At 40.5% G+C, this 21351-nt stretch overlaps 1 protein-coding gene across 2 annotated transcripts in view; it reads right to left on the bottom strand.

The window, feature by feature from the left end:
- The window catches only part of CNKSR3 (CNKSR family member 3), a 55576-nt gene that overhangs the window by 14047 nt on the left and 20178 nt on the right, over window positions 1-21351 (bottom strand). For both annotated transcript variants that reach the window (XM_059467586.1, XM_059467587.1), the window contains exons 2-5: window positions 12284-12447; window positions 5545-5747; window positions 4215-4302; window positions 1656-1697 (exon numbers count right to left, since the gene is read on the bottom strand). In XM_059467586.1, the coding sequence (XP_059323569.1) occupies window positions 1656-1697; window positions 4215-4302; window positions 5545-5747; window positions 12284-12447 (497 nt within the window). The remainder of the gene's footprint in view (window positions 1-1655; window positions 1698-4214; window positions 4303-5544; window positions 5748-12283; window positions 12448-21351) is intronic.

The raw sequence follows: 21351 nt of genomic DNA, 5'->3' as shown, positions 1-21351 counted from the left end.
CCATCACTAACAGATGCTGACACAGCCTCTGTCTGAAAAAACAAACACACAAAATATAACAAAAAATTGGGTTTGGGGTTTGTCTGCTCTAACCAAAACAGAAGTCACTAAAATATTGAAGCATTTTGGTGATTCCTTGTGGGAACAATTGACATTTTTCATGTTGTTCTGTATTTTTTCTATAAGAATACAACTAGACGCGTCACAAAAAGTGATGTGCTGGCCATTGACTTATCTGCACAAAACCTTGCAGTATAAGGTAGGACCATCCAGCACTCAAGTGCTTCTGTAGTACTTCTCTCCATTGTGCCTCTGAACTGACCTCTTCTGGAATGCTTACACAGGCAAGGTTCATATTTCCTTTTGACCAAAATATAACTGATCCTAAGCCAACATTATAAATACAGGCCAATTCTGACCTTGGGGTGTGTGTCAGTAAAGTTGGAGGCAGAATGGCTTTGACTTGCAGAACACGTAACTATCAGAATGTCTAATCAAACATGAAAAAAGAAGAAAAAACAGTCAAAAAAATCTATGCCCTCTCTACACTCACAAATTTCATTATGTCCTACTGTGTTTTCTGCTTTGATATCAACTGAAGCAAAGCTGACACTCCAAGTAGGTTACAAAATCTTAAAGGAGAGGGGAGAGAAGTTTACTACACAGTACAGGAGTTAGCTATAAACAGTTTGGGAACCTGCAAGGTAAATCACCTTTCACAAGGGGCTTGGATCCTTCAGTCAAAGTAAACACATGTAACTACAGAACAGGGGGGAGCTGTGTCATAGGAAGACATAGCTTTGGATTACAATGGTCCCTGGAAACAATAGCTCCAACGTTTTCTGTTTCGTTTTACGTCAGATTTATAGAACAGCAATAAAATAAATCAAAACAATGTTTAAGTGTGAATGCAAGGAACTGCTCAAACAAGGGAATTCCAAACAACAATACCTACTTCCAGTGTGGGTGTGCACAAATGGAAAAAGAAAGATACAGAGAACTGCCTTCTACATGGTCTTGTTATTTATGAACAAAATTATTTTTAGTTATTGTGCTATTAAATTCCTAAGCATCTATGAGCTACCGGAAGGCCTTATCAAAGAGCACAGCCTGGTTCATGTCAAAAGCAGGAAGCGATGATTAAGTGTTACAAAATATAAAAAGCATTCCATTACACTCTGCATTTGGTCACAAGGCTCCTTCAAACAGCCCTAAAAACTTCAAGCTCAAGTACAGAGCCAGAGCTTCATTTCTGTGGCAGGGCAGTTCTTTTACATGAAGAAGCATAATAAGGCAGAGCCTCTGCTTATTAAGGTGCTAAATGAACGTCACAGGCATAATTGGTTTATTTAGCCTGTGATCATTTTACAGGACTAGTCCTCCCTTGAAAATCTGAGGTTAAATCCTCTTGGAAATATAGCTGTGTAATGAAACTTTAAGCAATACTTGACTATGCTCTCACTGCACACTATCCATCTGCTGAAATTTCAGTGTTTTCCTCTCCAGGAAAGTACATTCACAAAACAAGTCATAGTAATGTTTACTTGCATGATATGCTTGTGCATTTGGGACTGAAAAGCTGTTGTCAATAGTGAGCATAGAAGCAACCAAATGTGAATGCAGACAGCTGAGTTTCAACAGAAACATAAACTTACCACAGTCTGGACTTTATCTTCCATGTCAGCCACAGTGCAATCCTAAAAATAAAACAAGAACAAAACCCCTACATTAACCAATAAACATGGAAACAAATCATCTCTGAAAACTCTACAAAACTTCCATTTTAACCTCAAATAGAAATAGAGTTATTCATGCTGCAGGGATTAGTCAGATTAGTTTCACCCAGTAGGGCTCAAAAGGACTATTAAGCAACTATTTTCTGGCCCTGGCAGAAAGCAATAATAAACCTTGAAAACTAAGAGAATGTGGGATTCAATTACAGCAGCTGACTTTTCCAGAAAAGCAGAACCTTGCACAATTAAATCAGATTCTCAGAAGGCCAGGCAGAGGTGCTTGCCTTACACTGATAAACCCCAACTCAGGTACTCCTCTGTCCCAGGCACCAAAATGGATCTAAAGCATTCTGTTCAAAATAGAAGGGAAAGTGATTTTCTAAAAAATATGCTATCGGTGACATTCCTGAAGGGCAGAGGACTGCACACAAGGCATTATTTACACAGTCCAGGTATAAAAGTCTTTGTCCTGAAACAAGTTCATGTAAAAATCTACAGAAGTCAGCACTGTTTTCTGCAAGAAGTGTTGAAGAGTGGAGAATGATATTATGCTCAGATTAAAAACTTAAAACAGCAAGTAAATAATAGACCAAGATTTACAATATCTACAAGGAGAAAACCCCCAAGCATTTTAATAGCCTGAAGGAGGAGTCGTGTTGGAGAAGTTTGTGGAGGACTTTCCCCTGCTTTTCTCTGCTAAATATATCTGCACAAATCAATAGCAAATGTCATCATTTAGCCAAAATGCTCAATATTTCAAAGTCCTTCTGCTCACACTGATTTCTGTTTATCCTGTTTATCATTTCAGCCCTAAAGTTTGACATGGAACTTTAAGTGGAGTAAAATTCTCTCCTTGAATCTATATAGCTATCATCAAAGGTAACTAGAATCTTCTCACATTCTTGCCATGCTTTATTATGATATGCTTTTATGCATCATTTATGATTATGCAGAGCAGCATTGGTTCCACGAGAGCCACTTTGGCCTCTTCACCACTAGAACTGACCACCTCTAGTCTATGCCTTAATAAGGAATACTTTTGAAGTCTAAAAGCCCTCCTAAAGACTTTTCCACTGTATCTTTTTTCCATACCTGCAGACTCCTTAAGACTATTCTAGCACATGTGCCCTGTCCCAGGACAAAATCATCTTGGTTGGTTCTTCCCCCATTAATGCTTTTCGCATATGCACCAAGCCCATCTTTTATGATGGCTCATATCAAATTGGCAGAGAAGTAGTCTGACATTTTTTAAAAGTTGCTGTTCACAACTTTGATTCCCCTGCTATCAAGGGTTGACCTAAGAGAAAGATCAGACACACTTTTTAGCAGCTCAATTCATACATTCAGCAATCTCCTATCTCAGTTCCTATAGCACCCTTGGGTGAACACCATCTGCTGCTAGAAACATGAACTGTTCCACTGCACAATCTGCACATCTGTAGCTGTAAATCACTGAGTTTGTGCAATTGCACACAGAGTGCCCCAGCAAGAAGGGCACTGAGCAGCAGGCATGCACACCTTGGGGTAGCCAGACACCATCCTTTCACAATGACAACTGACATCACTGGGTGGCATCACAGCTTGACAACTCAGGATGTTTCTGTCCTTTGACATCATCCCTTCAGCATGGAGAGGAAATCACCCATGTCACAGGGCATGGTCCTCCAGAGTTCAAACATCACACGGGCACAGAATAATGGTTATGAGCGAGTTTGGCAGTCACTGAAGTGTGCACACAGTGTTTCACAGCCACAGCAGTGCCATGCTCTCAGAACAGGCTGAAAAGCAGGCAGCGTTATTCAGAGACCAAAATTTTATGTCAGCTACGAAGATTACCACGGCTGCTGCATGTCCTTTTAGCTATTATTTATAGAAGCAGTCATCATACAGCTGGTAAATTAAAGTTTTGAAAAATATTCTGGTCTTGCAATAGTGGCAGAAGCAGTCTGGCTAGTGGGATCTGTATCATAAAGGTGGCAGCTCCTTCCATTACATGCAGCATTTCCCATTTGATAGCTAAAACATCCTGCATAAGACAAGATCCATGGAGTCTGCAAACATAGGTACAAAAAACAATGGAGCCATATTTTTGTTTAGAGTTAGCACTGATAACTGTTTTTCAACATGCTGCTTGGAATGTGAAAATCTTCAAATGCAGATCAACTATTTCAAAGATTTTTTTCTCTTTCCAGTAAAGCTCAAGAAAATAAGAGTAGCCTTTAAGCTGCAGTCAGCTTAAGACAGAGCCAGCAATACCAAAATTGATAATTAAATTGAAAGGCAGGGGGAACAACAAAAAAACCCCACAACTCAGAAACACAGACAACTGAAACTGACTTTCATGGATGTTCAAAATTAAAAGTAAGCTCTCATTCCCAGAACTGCCTTTCATTAGCACTCAGCACAAAGCAATCGCATTACTTCCCCAACATCTCATTTCCTTCCCTTTTGGAAAGCAGAGAGGAAAAGAAATCAGCTGACCTTTTGAACAGTAGTAGTGAGGTCCAAGCAGAGCTGAATGATTCTGTTCTTCATTGATGAAAAGTCAGCAATACCTGTAAATGGGGTCCTACAACAAGAGAAAATTCCCCTTAGATTGGAGGGACCAGCCTTCTCCCTTCCTACTTTACCAGTGAGGAAGAGCATATGAGAGCAAATGCTGCAACTCTGACACTGACACAGGTGTGAGGATAGGTTTACAATGTAAATATTCCTGACTGCATAGTCATGGCTCCACTTTTGCACCAAAACTGGGAATTTTCTAGCCCTGTCCTTGGGTTTACCAGTGAGAGAACCTTCAACTTCCTGACCGGACAAGGGAAAAACAGTTCTCTAAAAGAAGAAAAATAGATTTTCACATTTTACACACAGAGGTCCAATGAGACTTAGAGAAGAATCATTACAGGTAGGGCAGCTTTAGGACCTGAAGAGTCCTACCTCTGACCTTTCAATTTCAAAGTTTAGAAGAAGGGTTGAGAAATAACCATAGCAGGTCTGGACAAGCCAGCAGTTTTGATAACTGTGAGTTACAGAAAAAAAATCTAGGGTTGAGCTGCCAGCAACAGAGTGAGAGGAGAGGACCAGGTGAGAGGCACAAAGGGTTAACATCACTGCCTGGACACAGATCAAGTCCTCACTTGAGAGCAGGAAAAAGGATAAAAGTGCACCTTGACTTGAGAGCAGGAAAAAGGATAAAAGTGCACCTTGCTGCCAGTCCCTGTGCAGTCATTCTCCTAACTCTCCTTCTCAGGCAAGCTAGCAAGGGCTTTGAGAATTTGTGTTCATCTCTTATCATGGACTGCACCCCTGCCAGCACCTGACCTGCTGCAGTTGTAACAAAATAACTTCGGCTCTTTCCAGGCCAAAACAAAAATTTAATAAGACCAAACAAAAGAGAAAATGAAACAGCAGAAGGATAATCTCTTCCACTGCTCAGTTTTCAAATAACATAGCTAAGGCCATGATTTCAGCAGAACATTTAAAAAATGTTCCAGGAAGGGATCTGCCAATGACAAGTAATCTAGAAGCTGGGAAAACCATGTGTATGAGAAACTAACCTAAAAGGGAACACCCATACTTTTACAAATACCATTTTGAGTGCAACCTTAACAGTTTCATTGCTTTTAGCAAGAGTGGAAGTGGCAAGAATAGATACTATAGGTTAAATTTATCCACTAGGGGTCTTCTAGCAACACCAAAAAAAAGGGGTTAGCAACAACAAGATCTTTACACCCAAGCATCTAGGAAAGGCCCTACAAAGAGAAGCAATTCTTTAGAGCAGCAAATTAAAATACAACCATTTCATTCTTACCTGTCCAACCACGCAAGCAAGGCTTTAGCAGCACCAATAAGCTCCACAACAGAAGTAAGGAATTCATTGGGGGGCTTGCGAGAGGTATTTCCATCATAACTGGAACTTTTCCTACGGCTGCTGATGTAGTTCTGCAGATTGTTGGATGACCCTCGCAGCTTGAGAACCAGGTTCTTCATGTTGTCTGTTTCAAGGCCATAGTTCTGCAAGGAACATTATGAGGCTTGATAAATATCCTTGTTGAGTTCTCCTATTTATTATAAAACAAGTTAAAAGCTCACATGGGATGAGAAGTCTTGATGATTTGCACAACTTTCTCATGGCTTTTTGGCAAAAATGCCTTGAAAGATTAGTTCTATGCTGTAGCCAGTAAAGAATACTTTTCTAAGTGCCAAACTTCAGTTTCTGTCATTAATGAGATTTAAGGACACTTTTTCATCAGAATCAAGTCCCAATGTCCTAATAGATATCATTTACTTGTTAAATGTGTTGTTTTTCTTTGTGTTAAAGAAGAGCAAGCATTTTGTTTTTCTTAAAACATTTTCTATCATGTGGTAAATAAACACTGAAGTAACATTTCATTCACAACTAAAGATAAGTTAAATCTGGTAAGAGATTAAAACATCAACAGGAAGCAAATGCAGTTTTGCAATCAAAAGCTTAAATAAATATTTGAATCACCAGTTTTCAGTAACTGTGCTCCTTGACTACAACAGGGCAATTATTTGCAAGTTTGAGAAGAGTGTTAACATCGTACGTGGTAATTAAACCCATTTTTAGGCATCAAATTTTTCATTCATTTACAAAACAAAGATCTGAGAGCCTTGCCTACAACTTCAACTTTATAGACTCAAATTCCTACTTTCCTTGAGAAAAAAAACCCAAAAACAAAAGAGTGCCAAACAACAAAAGAACCACTCCCACCAGAACAAAACAAACACACAAAAATACAAGAGAGTCTTGCTCTTCACTTTTCTTTTGCTGCTGCAGATTCTTGCAACCTAACTCCAACTTCCATAGTTCAGTCAGATATATTCTATATTCCTACTTTCCTACTCAAAAACTTAAACCAACTAAGGCAAATTTTAATTCCATTTAATTCCTAGTTGCTGGCTTGTAGCTCCATTGCGTCCAGAGTGAAGCATCTGTAAAGCAGGCTGGAACATTTCAGATTAAGTGAATTTACAAAATGTAAGAATCTTTGACCCAAAGAAACACATGCCTCCAGTGTATGGAGAGGTATCAGCTACACAGCTACCTTTAAAATCCTACTGCCTCCTATGGATAAGATCCCAGTGGGTTTAAGTTACACAAGTGCCTCCCTCCTCCACCTCAGGGCTCTTGGCAAGGAAATACCCTTAATGTGCAGCCAGGAGTAAGGGTTGAAAGGATATGTCCAATTTTAAAAAATGCCACTGTTGCAACAGCAAAGGATATCCTTAAATTTTCCAGGATTACAGAAAGGGAAAGATCTGGATTACTAAACAACTTTAAAGTACTTGCACACTGTGATGTGTGAACTTATCACCTTTTAATTTTAACAAAAAAGAAAAAAAAGAAAAAACAACACCAAAAAACACACACAAAAACCCCAGCACCCCAAGAGCATTATTTTGATGCATTTCTTGCAGTTAGTTTTATCCTTCTCTTAGAAGATTGAATATTAGTCCATTGTTGAGGGAATACTTTTTCACAAACAGGTCTGGATGTTCCTATAACAGGGGGCAAGTTCCTATAATGACAAGAAAGTAGCCACATATCAGAAACCCTGCCCTTACAGAGGGGAGCTAGAGGATGCTGATCCTCTGCTTTCATAAAGGGACAGAAAACAGAAAATACTTTTTCTGTGCAGAGGTACAACCCAATCACCCTGATCAGAACTTGAGAGTTTTCATGTAATTAAGTATCTCCAGATCTTTCTTTCTGTCATTCAGATGCAGAAACTCAGCCAAGCACCTGTGGGTACTTGAGATTAGAGGTGGCACCAGCATTTAAGAGGATATGTGTTGTTAATGTACCAGGTAAGATTTTGGGCTTGGCCTTAAAACATTCACATACCCCTTATCACACCTTTCACCTTATTTATACCACAGGTGAGTCTGGCGTGACTCTTCCAGTTCAGGTAGATTTTCAATAATTCTGTCAAGTTGTTGTCAGTTTTGAGGGTGACTTCAGCAACACATGTGCAGCCTCTAGGGATGCAGGGGCTCCAGCTCACAACTGCAACTGGTGTCTCCAAAAGATTCTCAAGAGCCCATGACAGCCAAGCTCCAAGTCACTGCTCTAAGAAGTTCCCTCCTAAAGCTTCCCCCAAGGGCTCTACAGAGTGCACCTCCACTGCTAAACCAGCAGTTTGTGCTTCAGGAAAGGTCCTGACCGAGCACCACACCCACCCAGCATAACACAGGGCATGCAGCTCTTGAGTACCAATCCCAAACTGGACAACTGTGGATCAGCCCTAGTGGATGAACTACCTCAGAAACAGGAGTCATCCCAACCCGAGCCACCTTTGCTCCACCAGTCCCCTCACTTTCTGCTTTAATATACAAAAAGCATTTTGCCCCTTCACCGGGTACAGCAATGCCTTTATCCAAGCTGAAACTCTCTTGACCAGCTCTCACATCACCAACTATTCTTTCTCCCTCACTTGCAATGTCCAGTCTGTTGGGAGGGTTGGCTTGGGGATCTAAACAATACAAAGAAATCTAATCCCTTGGTTTAGCTCCCTGAAGTAGCTCACTTCAGGGTCAGGTGAGTGCAAGCACAAAGGATCACTAATCAGAGGACAGGAGGGGGTGGAGACAGCAGCTGACTTGGATTAATTGAACTTGTCACAGAACTGTAGCCCCAGTCCACGACAGATAGGAATGCTGATATTGTGGCAGCACACCAAACAACCTTCACAGTGACACACAGTCGAAGTGCAAAGCTTAGCAAGCTTTTCTTGAAATATTTCCACAGGATTAAGGCTACAAGAGTTAACAAATCATTACTTAAGCAACCAAAAGGTTTTGGTTGCTTACGTAATTGTTAGATGTTGCTCATGAACCAAAAAAAAGGTTGCACTTTACTAGTGCTCCTGATTTTAAACATCAAAGTTGTTTTGACCTAAACACAGGCTGAAGCCAGCGGTCAAGAGCACCTGATGTCAAACATTCCCAGGCTATTACTCATTAACCTGGGGAGCCACATGCAGGGCTGGAGGAGAGGCAGCACCCACACGTGCAGGAGAGAGTTCACTCCTTTCTAAACTCCATCTCATTTAATGAGAAAAAGTAATCTGACCAAATAATGGCTCAAGGTCAAGCAGCCAACAAACAAAAAGATAAAAAACAAAACAAAAAACCAAACGTGGCTAACTGAAGTCAAAAGAGCAGAGCAGTCGTGTCAGAGCTGAATTGGGCTGATGAAGAGCTCTGCTACTGCCCAGGGACAGCATCCTCTTCCCTTTCACAGCCAGGGTCACACGCTGCAATGTGATGAGTTAGACAGACCGGCTGATTGAACTGAAAATCTGCTCTGGGAAAAAAAATGAATAAAACCAATCCAAATGCTTGCTCAGATGCTGACCCAACTCACTGCAGGCTATATAAAGAATTAACACAAGGTACTGTCACAGTCACCCATTCTTGCTCTTTTCTTTCTACCAAAAATGCATTCTAAAGAATCCTCTGGAGTAGTAAACTTCCTAATAAACAACAAAAAATTTGAAGCATCTAAAAAACCTAAAATCTTATGTGGCAGTGCATAGATATGATTAGGATGATTTTTACATGATTAGGACCCAAAGGGTAAGTATTCACAAATGCTTTTTTTTTTCATGCTATGATGTTATATTTTGTTACACTGCAAACATGCTGGCAGAACATTACCACCAGTAAAATTATGAAAGGCACAACTATGTCCTTTTTTGGTTAATGGGTTTTTCAGAGTTTGGGGTGTTTTTTTTTAATTGTATATAACTAGTATCTTTTTATTCTAACCTCAAGAAAAATCCAGTGCATTTTTGTTTCCAAACTCTCCCATCATACAGTGTAGGCAAAGATTCAGAAATCAAATCCAAAGAACACATTACAAGTGAAAATATTTGCATAGTTTCTTGCTTACATTGTTTTATATTCATTAAGCCCTCAAAAGCTTGTTTTCTGTCCCTGCTTTTGTGGTTTGAAAAGCAAAGTTATGTATGTTTGTTCCCCTTTCCCCAAATACTTCAATCAACAAAGAAACATGATCTTTCTTCCATCCCTTTCCCTCCCCCCACCAAGCAGTACTGTCAACAAAAAGTTGAAATACTCAAGTTGATGATTTTTTTCCCCTCTTCAGGGGAATTCAGGTCCTTTGATATATCCTCTAAATTCCTCAAATAAGTCTCCAACACCTGTTCAGAAAACTCTATTAGACCAATTCAAGAGCAACAGAAATGTTGTATTCCAGTCTGCACTCTCCTGCTGGCTCTTCAAGATGCTGCATGAGCAGCCACTGCCATGAGGACATGAGGGAACACTGCCTCACCACCAAAGCAGCAGAGCAAGATCCAGTTATTTCCTTTTCACACCAGAAACTTCCAGACACATTTTTAGCTCAGTGCTGCCAAATAGTACTCAGTCCCTAGAAAAACTGAATTAAAAAATCAGGTGCATTTGGTGTCCTCTCTGAAGGCAAGGACTATGTTCACACTCTATTTAGCGACTGATCTACAGAGGCTGGAACAAAGGTCTCTATGGTGAATGCTTGAAAAAAGATATTGCAGGAGAAAGAGGTTCCAAAGAGAGCTTCCTCACTGCCTGCAGAGCCACAAGTGTTCTTGTGGTGTGAGGGAACCAAAGCATTGATCTGAAGGAAACTTAGCTGGGGAACTGCCAAGGCAAAACTAGGTAAAAGGGAATATTCTTGGAAACTCCAGGACTGGGAAAGCACCAAAATCCCCTCTCAGCCTTTCTCCACCAAGAATGACAACCTCGCAAAGAGTGACAGCAGGCTGGCCCAGCCAATGCTACATCACCACAGTGTAAGCTGACAGCTTAGTGGGGTCAAAAAGGGGGCAACAAAAAAGAAAAAAGTATTAAAAAAAGAAAAAAAATAGTTCCTTTGCTTACAAGGCCCCAAAGTTGAGGAAATGTCAGCATATGTCCAAAACATCCACTAAACAATAAACATTCCCACTTTCAAAGAGCTAATGCAGGTGGAATCAGGAAACCTCTCACTTGCACAAAAGGAAGAAACAATAAAAAAATTTAGTTGCCACTAGCATTCCAAGTACCCCTTGGAAACAAAATCAGTGGTGATTCTATGCAGCTCCAAAAACCCAAGGGAACGGGCATCAGAAGGTGGGAAAGGGCATACTGAAAACACAGGAATTCTTCCTTCACCTCTTAAAAAGGGAACAAGTACACTTCAGCTGTTATATGCAATATCTGTCTAATGCATTAACTTGAGCTGCATTTCACAAAGGATTTCCAGAAATGGGTCTGAGGTCAAAACTTTTGTCTACAAAGGAAATTAGAAGGAAATTGTAAGAGATAAAACACAGCTTTAGGTTCTGGCAGCTCTCCAGCTTTGTTCACTTTATTCTAACATTTTTAAGAGAATAAAAAAGTGCCTTTGGGGACTACCACATAGATTACTTCAGTCAGGACCATATACAGCCCACACTACATTTACTAACTCACCAGACTCCCACACTTGCCCAACAAGTTCCTTCCCACACCACAAGCTGCTTTTCAGTCCAGCTACATTCTTCAATTAGGTTTTCAGGGTAATGTTAAAATTTTTTGGTAGATCAAATACCTAAAGGAAATAAAATGTCTTTCAAGTATAAGAGTAACTTTTTTGAGAAACATTTTAGATCGTTTGAAGAGATTGCATTAAATATGCTTCTTTCAGTACAGTTTGCTCCAGGTAGTGGAGTAGGAATACTCCCTGTAGCACCTCTCTGCAGCAAATAAAGCACATATCACAGAGACAATAAACACTCTCCATTTTAAGAAGCATATGCAGGCTGCTCCAAACCTTGCCTAATGTAGGGATGACAGGCCATTGCTGGCCAAGGAATCATCAGGCAGGCTTTCCCACCCTCTTCCCTGATGTAATTATATATACACCTCTGGTGCTCATTACACTGCACTACACCAAACAGGCCTTCAAGGCTGTGACCAGAATATGGCTTTTGAATAAAGCCTGCACAAGTAAAACAATCCAAAATATATTTATGCTTTTCAGAGCATGTTTGTTTTCAAAGTATCTGCAGTTATATATCAGGAGTAGGACAAAAGAACAGCTTAAGTTCTGAATCCAGTGAAGAGTTCAGCTAAACTGTAACTGAGCTGGCAAAACATCCCTCATCTCAAGAATTAATTTTTCTTCACTTCCTAGGTTTGCTACAGAATTACTCTAAACCCATTTCAACTGATGTGAGGAACTTCTAGCATCTGTCATTTCAACAGTGTTTTCTGTCTTCTAAGACAAACTGTCCAGGAGCCACAAGATCTAACATCCTCACTCAGACAACTTCTTTTGAAAGTGCAAGCAAATTAACTGAAGTTGTCTCTTATCAGGAAAAAGTTAGAGAGCTATTAATACAAAGCTTGCAAGAATTAAATGAATTCTTACTTTTTTCTTTTATTGTGACGTGTAACAGAAAGCAAGAGACAAATGTATTTTGGTTTTACCCATCTTGCTTTGGTTATTCACCAAAAAAAGCCCTTTAATTCTTTGCATATCTGTTCACAATGTAACTAACCAGTGCACACAGGAGATCCACAGCCTCTAGAACCAGCTCCTGGTGTCCAATGCGTGAGATCCCCAAGTCTTCAAGGTCCTGGTGAGAAATCTGTAACAGCTGCTCACCATTTATCTTCTCCCGTTCAAATTTATGGACATACTGCTGCAGGCAATCATCCAGGCCTGCCAAAACACAAAAGAGAGACAAGGGGACATTAGAAACAAACAAACAAACCCCTCCCAAAAAAAAAAATCCAGAAAAAGGCAGAAATTTAAAGTTCATACAATATACAATGCAAAATTATGAATGAAACTTGCAGTGACTGAGGTTATGCCACAGGAGCACAGAAATAGAGCACATAAGTTATGGGGATCTTTGGGTCACCTAAGTCAAGGCACAGCCTGCCTGCTCCTTGTGGATCAAGCTCAGCCAGTAAAAATGTGCTTTGTTGTCTGCACAGGCAAAGTGACCAAGGGACATACACATCAGGGCAACCCAAACCCTGAGGGGCATCCATAGCAACAACAAAAAAATAACCGTCCAAAAAAAAAAAAACATCCAGGGCAAGGCAAGAAGAAGGATCTTGCCCAATGCCTGTTAAACAAGTAAAGAAACAAAAGCATAAACTGATGAGAAGGAAAATTACCAAAAAAAAAAAAAAAAATAAAACACAGAGGCAAAGCAATCAAAAGGATGTTTGGCTCAAGTCTCATTATTACCTTGATTTATAAGAGCCTGCAGCTTCCTGAAGGAGCCATTGCTTCCCCTTTCTAAGAATCAACAACACACACCAATAAGAAATCTAAATAATTTTTCTATCTAGAAGTATTTTTAAAACAGTTTAGACTATTTTGTCCCAGCAATATCCCCAAAATCCTCACTTTAAACAATGATTCTATGATCCTGTTCTCTACAGTAGGTTTTTCCAAGTGATTACAGAAAGTGTTTCTGGTTTTTATCTCATTTTACTCTAAGCTTCACGTGTTAATCCTGTTTCCTTGTATATTTTCCTTATTTCCTCTGTTTTTTAAGAGCCTGTGAACAGCAACAATCTGGGGGAGAATTTGGATGGCTGTGTTATTTTTTAAATGTTTCAGTGCTCTTGTAACTCTGTTCCCCTTCACTATTTTGGCTGGAGCAAAAGGAACAGACCCAATTAGGTCTGTTTCACAGGAATAAACCACATTCACTGAAAACAGTTGACATGAGCAAAAATTCAAATAACACATTTGACGTCTTCTTTGTATTGTCCAATACAGCTACATTGTTTTACCATTCCTTTTTAAAAAAAGGTTGAACCTTTACTTGAATAAAGGATGTTTATGCACAACTCCGGTTCAAAAGGAAACCATTGAGAGGGACAGGATATCAAACGCAGCAGATGAGAAACACGAACAGCATCCTGAACTACAGAGAAACAAGAGCCAAAACACCAGCACTCAGCTCCACTCGTGGAGCTGCAGCAGCAGCCTGGAAAACAAGCACTCCCAGCACACTCTACCACCAAGAAAACACTTGACTCAAATCACAAAGGGGGTTTGAGGAGTCACGCGAAACAAATTCACACCCAAACAGCGGCAGGAGCAGGCACTGCTTCCCCACAGTGCCTGTGCACAGCAGATATTCAGAGGATGGGCTCCAAAGGCACAGCAGATATTCAGAGGATGGGCTCCCAAAGGCACAGCAGATATTCAGAGGATGGGCTCCCAAAGGCACAGCAGAGGATGGGCTCCCAAAGGCACAGCAGATATTCAGAGGATGGGCTCCAAAGGCACAGCAGAGGATGGGCTCCCAAAGGCACAGCAGATATTCAGAGGATGGGCTCCCAAAGGCACAGCAGATATTCAGAGGATGGGCTCCCAAGGCACAGCAGATATTCAGAGGATGGGCTCCCAAAGGCACAGCAGAGGATGGGCTCCCAAAGGCACAGCAGATATTCAGAGGATGGGCTCCCAAAGGCACAGCAGATATTCAGAGGATGGGCTCCCAAAGGCACAGCAGATATTCAGAGGATGGGCTCCCAAAGGCACAGCAGATATTCAGAGGATGGGCTCCCAAAGGCACAGCAGATATTCAGAGGATGGGCTCCCAAAGGCACAGCAGATATTCAGAGGATGGGCTCCCAAGGCACAGCAGATATTCAGAGGATGGGCTCCCAAAGGCACAGCAGATATTCAGAGGATGGGCTCCCAAGGCACAGCAGATATTCAGAGGATGGGCTCCCAAAGGCACAGCAGAGGATGGGCTCCCAAAGGCACAGCAGATATTCAGAGGATGGGCTCCCAAAGGCACAGCAGATATTCAGAGGATGGGCTCCCAAAGGCACAGCAGATATTCAGAGGATGGGCTCCCAAAGGCACAGCAGATATTCAGAGGATGGGCTCCCAAAGGCACAGCAGATATTCAGAGGATGGGCTCCCAAAGGCACAGCAGATATTCAGAGGATGGGCTCCCAAAGGCACAGCAGATATTCAGAGGATGGGCTCCCAAAGGCACAGCAGAGGATGGGCTCCCAAAGGCACAGCAGATATTCAGAGGATGGGCTCCCAAGGCACAGCAGATATTCAGAGGATGGGCTCCCAAAGGCACAGCAGATATTCAGAGGATGGGCTCCCAAAGGCACAGCAGAGGATGGGCTCCCAAAGGCACAGCAGAGGATGGGCTCCCAAAGGCACAGCAGATGTGCAGAGGATGGGCTCCCAAAGCCCAGCAGATGTGCAGAGGATGGGCTCCAAAGGCACAGCCCGACTGAACACACACCCCTCACCCTTCCAAGCGCATGAGGACAGACACCCCTTCACATGACTCAGGCAAGATTAATTATGAGAGTAAATCAACATCTGGCTGAACAAGCTCCACTCCTCCCTGTGCAGAGCTACCAGTGCACACAGCTTGATTTTTAAGTGTAATTATGAATGGAAAAACCTGCATGCAAGTCTAGCAGTCTCCCAGGGCTACAGTTGTTCAGGGTGCACTCTTGTTTCTTCCCATATGTCTTGGCAAAGCTGCACAAATTTTGAAAATTGAGCCCACTGTTCTCTTTCCCACAGGCACCAAATTCCTCCTTAGGCTATACAAAGTCTTTTCCCAGGAAAAATAATAAAATAAAATAACTGGCCTTCATTGTTTAACAATTTATTTTTTCAAACAAATTCACAACCATGAATGATATACAGTGCACATATTTGGCATTCCCAATTTTTATTGCTGCCTCACAGACCACTGTTTCCCATCATTTGCTCTTGTAAGCCCATAGTTTCCATTACAAACTACACAAACACCTAAAATAAAACACTTCATTCAGCATGCAGTCAAAGCTTTATTTTTAAAGCTCTTCATGCAGTTTGGATTTTGCCTATTATCCTTTCTAGAACTTCATTTTATGCTAAATCATGGAGATTCAAATGTATATACCCTCTCCAAAAAATACAACTATGAGTCTTCATTTGCCTGTGCTTTTTTAAACTCATGCTTGCCCATTCTTGAAGGTCTACTAAAAAAATGAAGGGCTACTTTAAAAATTTATTTGTAATCAAGAGCCCTTAAAAACAGTACTTTTATAACCACACTGTAGGACTATATAAAATAAGATATTACAAAATTGCACAAACGTTGACTCAAAATAGCCAACACAGTGGCACAAATGCTCAGCTAGACTGGTATTTAAGATTAAATGACCAAAACTATGCAAAGCAGGAAGTGAAGACAGACCCACTAACTCATGTACTGGTAGATAGTTTAAGATGAACTTACTAGCATTAGGAAAATTGCTTTTGTTTTTACATAGAAACCTAGGGGGAAATATTAAACATTTTAATTGAGATTGCAACCACATTTTATAGCCTACAGTTTAATTTTCCATGGTATGAATGAAATGTCTAATCACATGGGAATCAAACACATCATGTGCAAACCACACTTCCAAGAGGGAAGGGAGAAGGGAGGAACAACTCATAACCCAATTCAATAAATTTTAATAATATTTAAGCAAAGTTTTAAAATCAGCATTCACATGTCACCAGTAGTCTAAATGAACTGATTATTTTTCCCTTCTTCCACACATTTATATTCTTTCCATGTGTTTTTTTCCATGAACTTCAGAATCTTATGGAGACTTGCTATTGTCAATTGCAATGTCTGGATATTGCTGAAGAACTTAGATGAATTAAAAACAATAAAAAGCAAGTAGAGATTACTTGGAAAAATTCTTACACTACTTAGAAAGACACTTTCTTACATGCCCAGTCATTTTCAACAGTGCAATATTAGCAGGTTCAAGCAAGAAAGTAGTTTTCTATATTTCTGAAAAAAACACAATTAAGACTGACATTGAAAAAAGGTATCTATATTTATCTCATTTATCCACTGAAGAGCCTTTCTCAAAACTAACCTATGAATTTTCAACTCAAAATGTGTTTAAAAAGCATTTGTCTCAATCACGTGTGAAATCTTTATTGCACATACAACAAAACCATGCACAAAAGAATGTCCTTTTTATTTATGTAATTGTTAGAGAATGAGGAAAGGTATAAATAAAAATAGCAATTGCAGAATATTATTCAAGTTTTAGAACACCAGTAGCAGACATTATTTGGGGGTGGGAGAGTGGAAGAAACAGACTAATTCAGTTAGGTTTTCACAACTCACATAGCACTTTCTGATGAACAGCAGTGTAATTTGAACAAAACTCCCTCCAAAATTTTGGCAGGTGTAGAGATGTGCAATAGATCCTAAGAACTGTCTAGACTTTTCTGTCTAAAATAACCACCAAGAAAAGCACCCCTGAAGACATTCAATACCTTGCATTCATGCAAAAACATTAGGACAGAGCTTACACTTAAGGATTTGCACTGATACCAATCTCAGTCTGTTTCCACAATTAAGAAAGTTATTTTGTATAAGAATTGAGGGGAGGAAAGAGACAACTTGGAGGGAGTTAAGGGTGAGGCTTGGGTCCCAGCCATAACTATCGGTTTTCTATTCAGACAGAATTAACATTTCTATAGTTGAGAGATATCAGCCATGGAGCAGCGGCATACGTGACTCCCCAAAAACTAGAGGTGTGTTTTGTGAGCAAAGTCCTTAAAAAAGCGTGAGCTGGACACTACCAAACAATTTACTTACCATAAAGCCACAATTAGCTAATCCATCACAGGCACAGCTGACTTACCACCTCTTTTTTCCTCCCTCACTCTCTTTTCTTGTGATACTACAGTCAACAGACAGAGGTATCTGTGATCTCTTTTCTTGTGATAGCACAGCCAACTGTCCCACACAGCAGGGCAGAGGGGGCAGAGAGCAAGGAAGAGGAGATGGACAGGGCAAGGGACTGAGGAGGGGAGGGGAAGCCGGAATGTGACAGGGATTAATTTCCTCACATTTAAGAACAGATTCTCAGGACAGCTCATAAAATGCCAAAAGTTGACAGCAGGAAGCGGGAGGAACTCAAGCCGCTTGAAAAGAGGAAGAATTCACAAGTACAAAAGTTTTTCCTTCACCAAGCAGGAATATGGGGATCATTGCTCACTGCCTCAAGGAAATAAAGCATTGTTATGATCATGTTCTCTCCTCTGTTGGGCCACTCTAACAAGCAGGCAGCACCTGACATCTCAGCACAGAACCAAGGTTCAACTACAGCCCTCATCCCATTAAGGGGCTCCCTGGGACCTTGGATGGCCTGTAAGGATAGGACTGCCAAAGTCATCTTGGCCTCTTCAGCTTTAAACTGACCCTCCCACCTGAAAAAGTCACTCTTATTCTGGTCTCATCTTCAGGGTCTATATCATTGACACTTTTAGTACCTAAAGATTCCCTGCACACATCAACTTCATCCCTCCCAAGCCTTGAAAGATAATCAGTTGCATGAGAAACTTTGGCATATCCCATGGTACATGCCATTATACTGTCATTTACATTCCACATCATTGTATAACAGCTACCGTGATAGCTTCCTCTATCAGAAATCATTTCCTCTATTTCCAGGACTGGAAGAAATTAATCAAAGATAAAGCAGGAGGGAATCAAGACAGCAAATGCACACTAGAAAGAGAAAATAACTACTTCATAAGCAGATGAACCAGCACCTGAGATGGCAAATGAAAATAAGGAAAAAGGGTCTGCAAGGCAGCTGAAAGCTGAAGCAGCTCAGTAGGACAGATACAGGGTGAAAAGAAATAAGAAAAGTTCAAGGAGAAGAAAATAAATACATGGTTTTCTTTAATATAGAACACAGTGGGAAGGTTTTACAAAATAACATCACGGATGCCATTCTCCTCCTGCAGTATCACAAACAGAACCAGGGATAACTTTAACAGAGGAATTCAAGGTTCTTTTAAAGGAGGATAAAAACATTAAATCTAGAGCAGTCAGTAGAAACTTGTTTCACTAACAATTTGATCCTAGGTAGGAACTGACTTCCTAGGATGCACTGCCTGATTGTTAGCTATCATCAATATTTTCATGTAAATATTTCCAAAAGTTTCTGAAAAGTTTAGTTATCCACTAGTGTGAGCCACTTTTAGGGGCCAGAAAAGACCTCAAAGGTCTTAGCTTTCCAAGAAAATGCCTTCAAGAGATCTTTGTATTATTGTCTAGTACAAGTGTGAAAAAATTTCCTCATTCCACTTTTTACTCTCATGTAATTTTAAAATCAGTCATAACACTGACACCATCTGAGGTATCAATCACTTAAAAAACAAAACAATACAAAATCAGAGAGCAAGAGCTTCTTACTAGCACCATGGAAAAATGTCTCCAGCCTAACCAGATTGTTTATTAAGTAAGCTCTCCTCATGTAGTCAATTGTAAGCAAATCTTATACGGTTTTGTCTGAGCACCTGCATCCTGATGAAGCAAGCACAACATGCTGCCTCGCCAGCAGGCACAGGTACAGCTTTGCTGAGCACAGGCACTGCCCAGAGCAGCCAGAACTGTGCAGAAGTTTCCTGTCCGTCTCCCCCATCCACAGGGATGGTCCCAGACAAATTGCTGGGCCCTGCCTGCCAGTCGGGATGCAAAGGGCAGCTCTCTCACTAAGGTCACAGCAGGACAGAGGGAAACGGTGAAGCCTCCAGCCTCGATAATGAGTGCTTTACTGTCCCCTCTGTTATCCCCCCTGACTGACAGCTGCACAGAAAGGCTTTTGCAACATGTTTCTATTTTCAGTATTTTCAACTAATATATTTAGCCTGGAAAAACAGGCTCCATACTCATGCATTCATGTTACCTCAAAATAAATCCATTCATTCCATTCAAATCCATCCATAAATCCCTTAGCTTTTTATTTATTTTTTTTAGCACAAAACTGAAAGCTTTGCCTTGTAATAAAAGAACTCGTGGGTAAATTTGGGTTGTAAGCTATCCTGACCAGAAGGGAAACAGAGACTATGTTTAACCTTTAGTTGCTCAGTATAGATACAATCTCAGACTGACAGCCCTTGTGTTATTCTACACTTTTTATCAGTGCTCCCTACAAAGCCACTGACTGCAACCATTCTGGCAGTGCCTATTGCCTTGGTCCAGACAGTAAATCTGAGGACAATTCTAAGCTTTAACACTTGACAATCATAAAGTATGTTCAGAAACAGTCAAATTAGCTCGAACCCTTCCAATACTCCAGAAGTTTTAGAAGGCAAGACTTCTCTCTACAAAAGCCAGAAAAATTAACTCAAATTTTCCTCAAAAAATATTTTCAGGAAACTAAGCAGACAAGTTTTACAGAAGAAAATACTTTGGGGAGAAGGACATGATAAAGGCCTGGAAAGCCAGAAGTGGCCAGAAAGAACAGAGATTGCTCATCATCTCTTCCAACACAGGAATCAGAGCGAAGCAAGCATGTAACAGGTCCAAACAAGTCATAAAGGAGTGACTCTTCCTTCACACAGCAGTATGCAATGAATGCTCATCATCCATACACAGATTCAGGGAAAGGTGAAGAGGTTCATGAAAGAAAGTGCCACAGAAGCCAAGTCTGATCCTGACAGACGCAGAGATGGTTTAAGGCTTGAGGAACGGGAAATGCACGAGGAAACACAGTGTGTCATCTTTCCTCTTATATTGCTTAATTTGCTTCTTTTTTTGGCAAACATTCCGGACAGGACACTTAGCTAGGCAGCACAGAACACAGGACTATCACAGCTGTGCTATACACAGCACCAAAACATAGATGGCAGCTTCCCTTTTAATTACTTTTAGAACCATAGAACTGTTTGGGTTGGAAGGGACCTTAAAGATCATCAATTTGCACATCATTCTCTCCACAGCCCCCCAGTACGGGCAGGGACATCTTCCACTGGTCATGGATGGCTCAAAGTCCCATCCAAACTGGCACTGCACATTTCCAGGGATGGGGCACCCATCTTCTCTGGGCATCCTGTTCCAGTGCCTCACCATTCTCACAGCAAGGGTGAGCTCCTATTCTAAGACTTGAGAAAACTGTCTCTCTTCACTTGTGAAAGCTACTCTTGGTTTTAACATTTTCTGTAAGAGTGACACAAGATTTTCCCAAAAAGGCAAAACTCTGTATAGAGTAATTGGAGTTGGGGAGGTAGAGAGGAAGAAGAAAAAGCTACATAATAATACTGAACTGTGATGTCAATTTAAGCCAAAGATAGATCCAAACCTTTTTCAGACTGGTTTAAAAAAATACAGCCAAAAATTTACCCTAGTAATACTAGGAAATAGATCACAGTGAATCACACAGCTGCTCTCATGGGTTTAGTAATCTAGATTGAGATATTAACAGCAAATGGAAAATTGCTAGAGTGAATTAATTTATAAATTGCAGCTTTGATTGACAATGAATGAATTTGCATCAGAACTCCAAAGAGATTTGACATGGAGAAATGGTAGTACAATAAGCAGTGATAAAGGCAGCTCTGTAATAGTTGAGAAGTTAATGGTATTTAATTTCAAAATTTCAACTAAAATTCAAAGTAGAGTTGACTTTTCTGTCTTTTTAATAGCTCTTTTTCAGATAATTCATGAAAAAAATTGGGGTGGAGAAAGAGAAACTTATTTCTAACATTTTCCATAGGGGGGTTCATATTATGACATAGCTTTGAGACTTCAAATTAAAGGCAAAATTG

This window comes from Ammospiza nelsoni, chromosome 3 (genome assembly GCF_027579445.1).
Source record: "Ammospiza nelsoni isolate bAmmNel1 chromosome 3, bAmmNel1.pri, whole genome shotgun sequence".
In the NCBI taxonomy this organism is placed as follows: Eukaryota; Metazoa; Chordata; class Aves; order Passeriformes; family Passerellidae; genus Ammospiza; species Ammospiza nelsoni.
The sequence above is the reverse complement of the archived record's forward strand: the minus strand, read 5'-3'. Positions and strand labels throughout refer to the sequence as shown.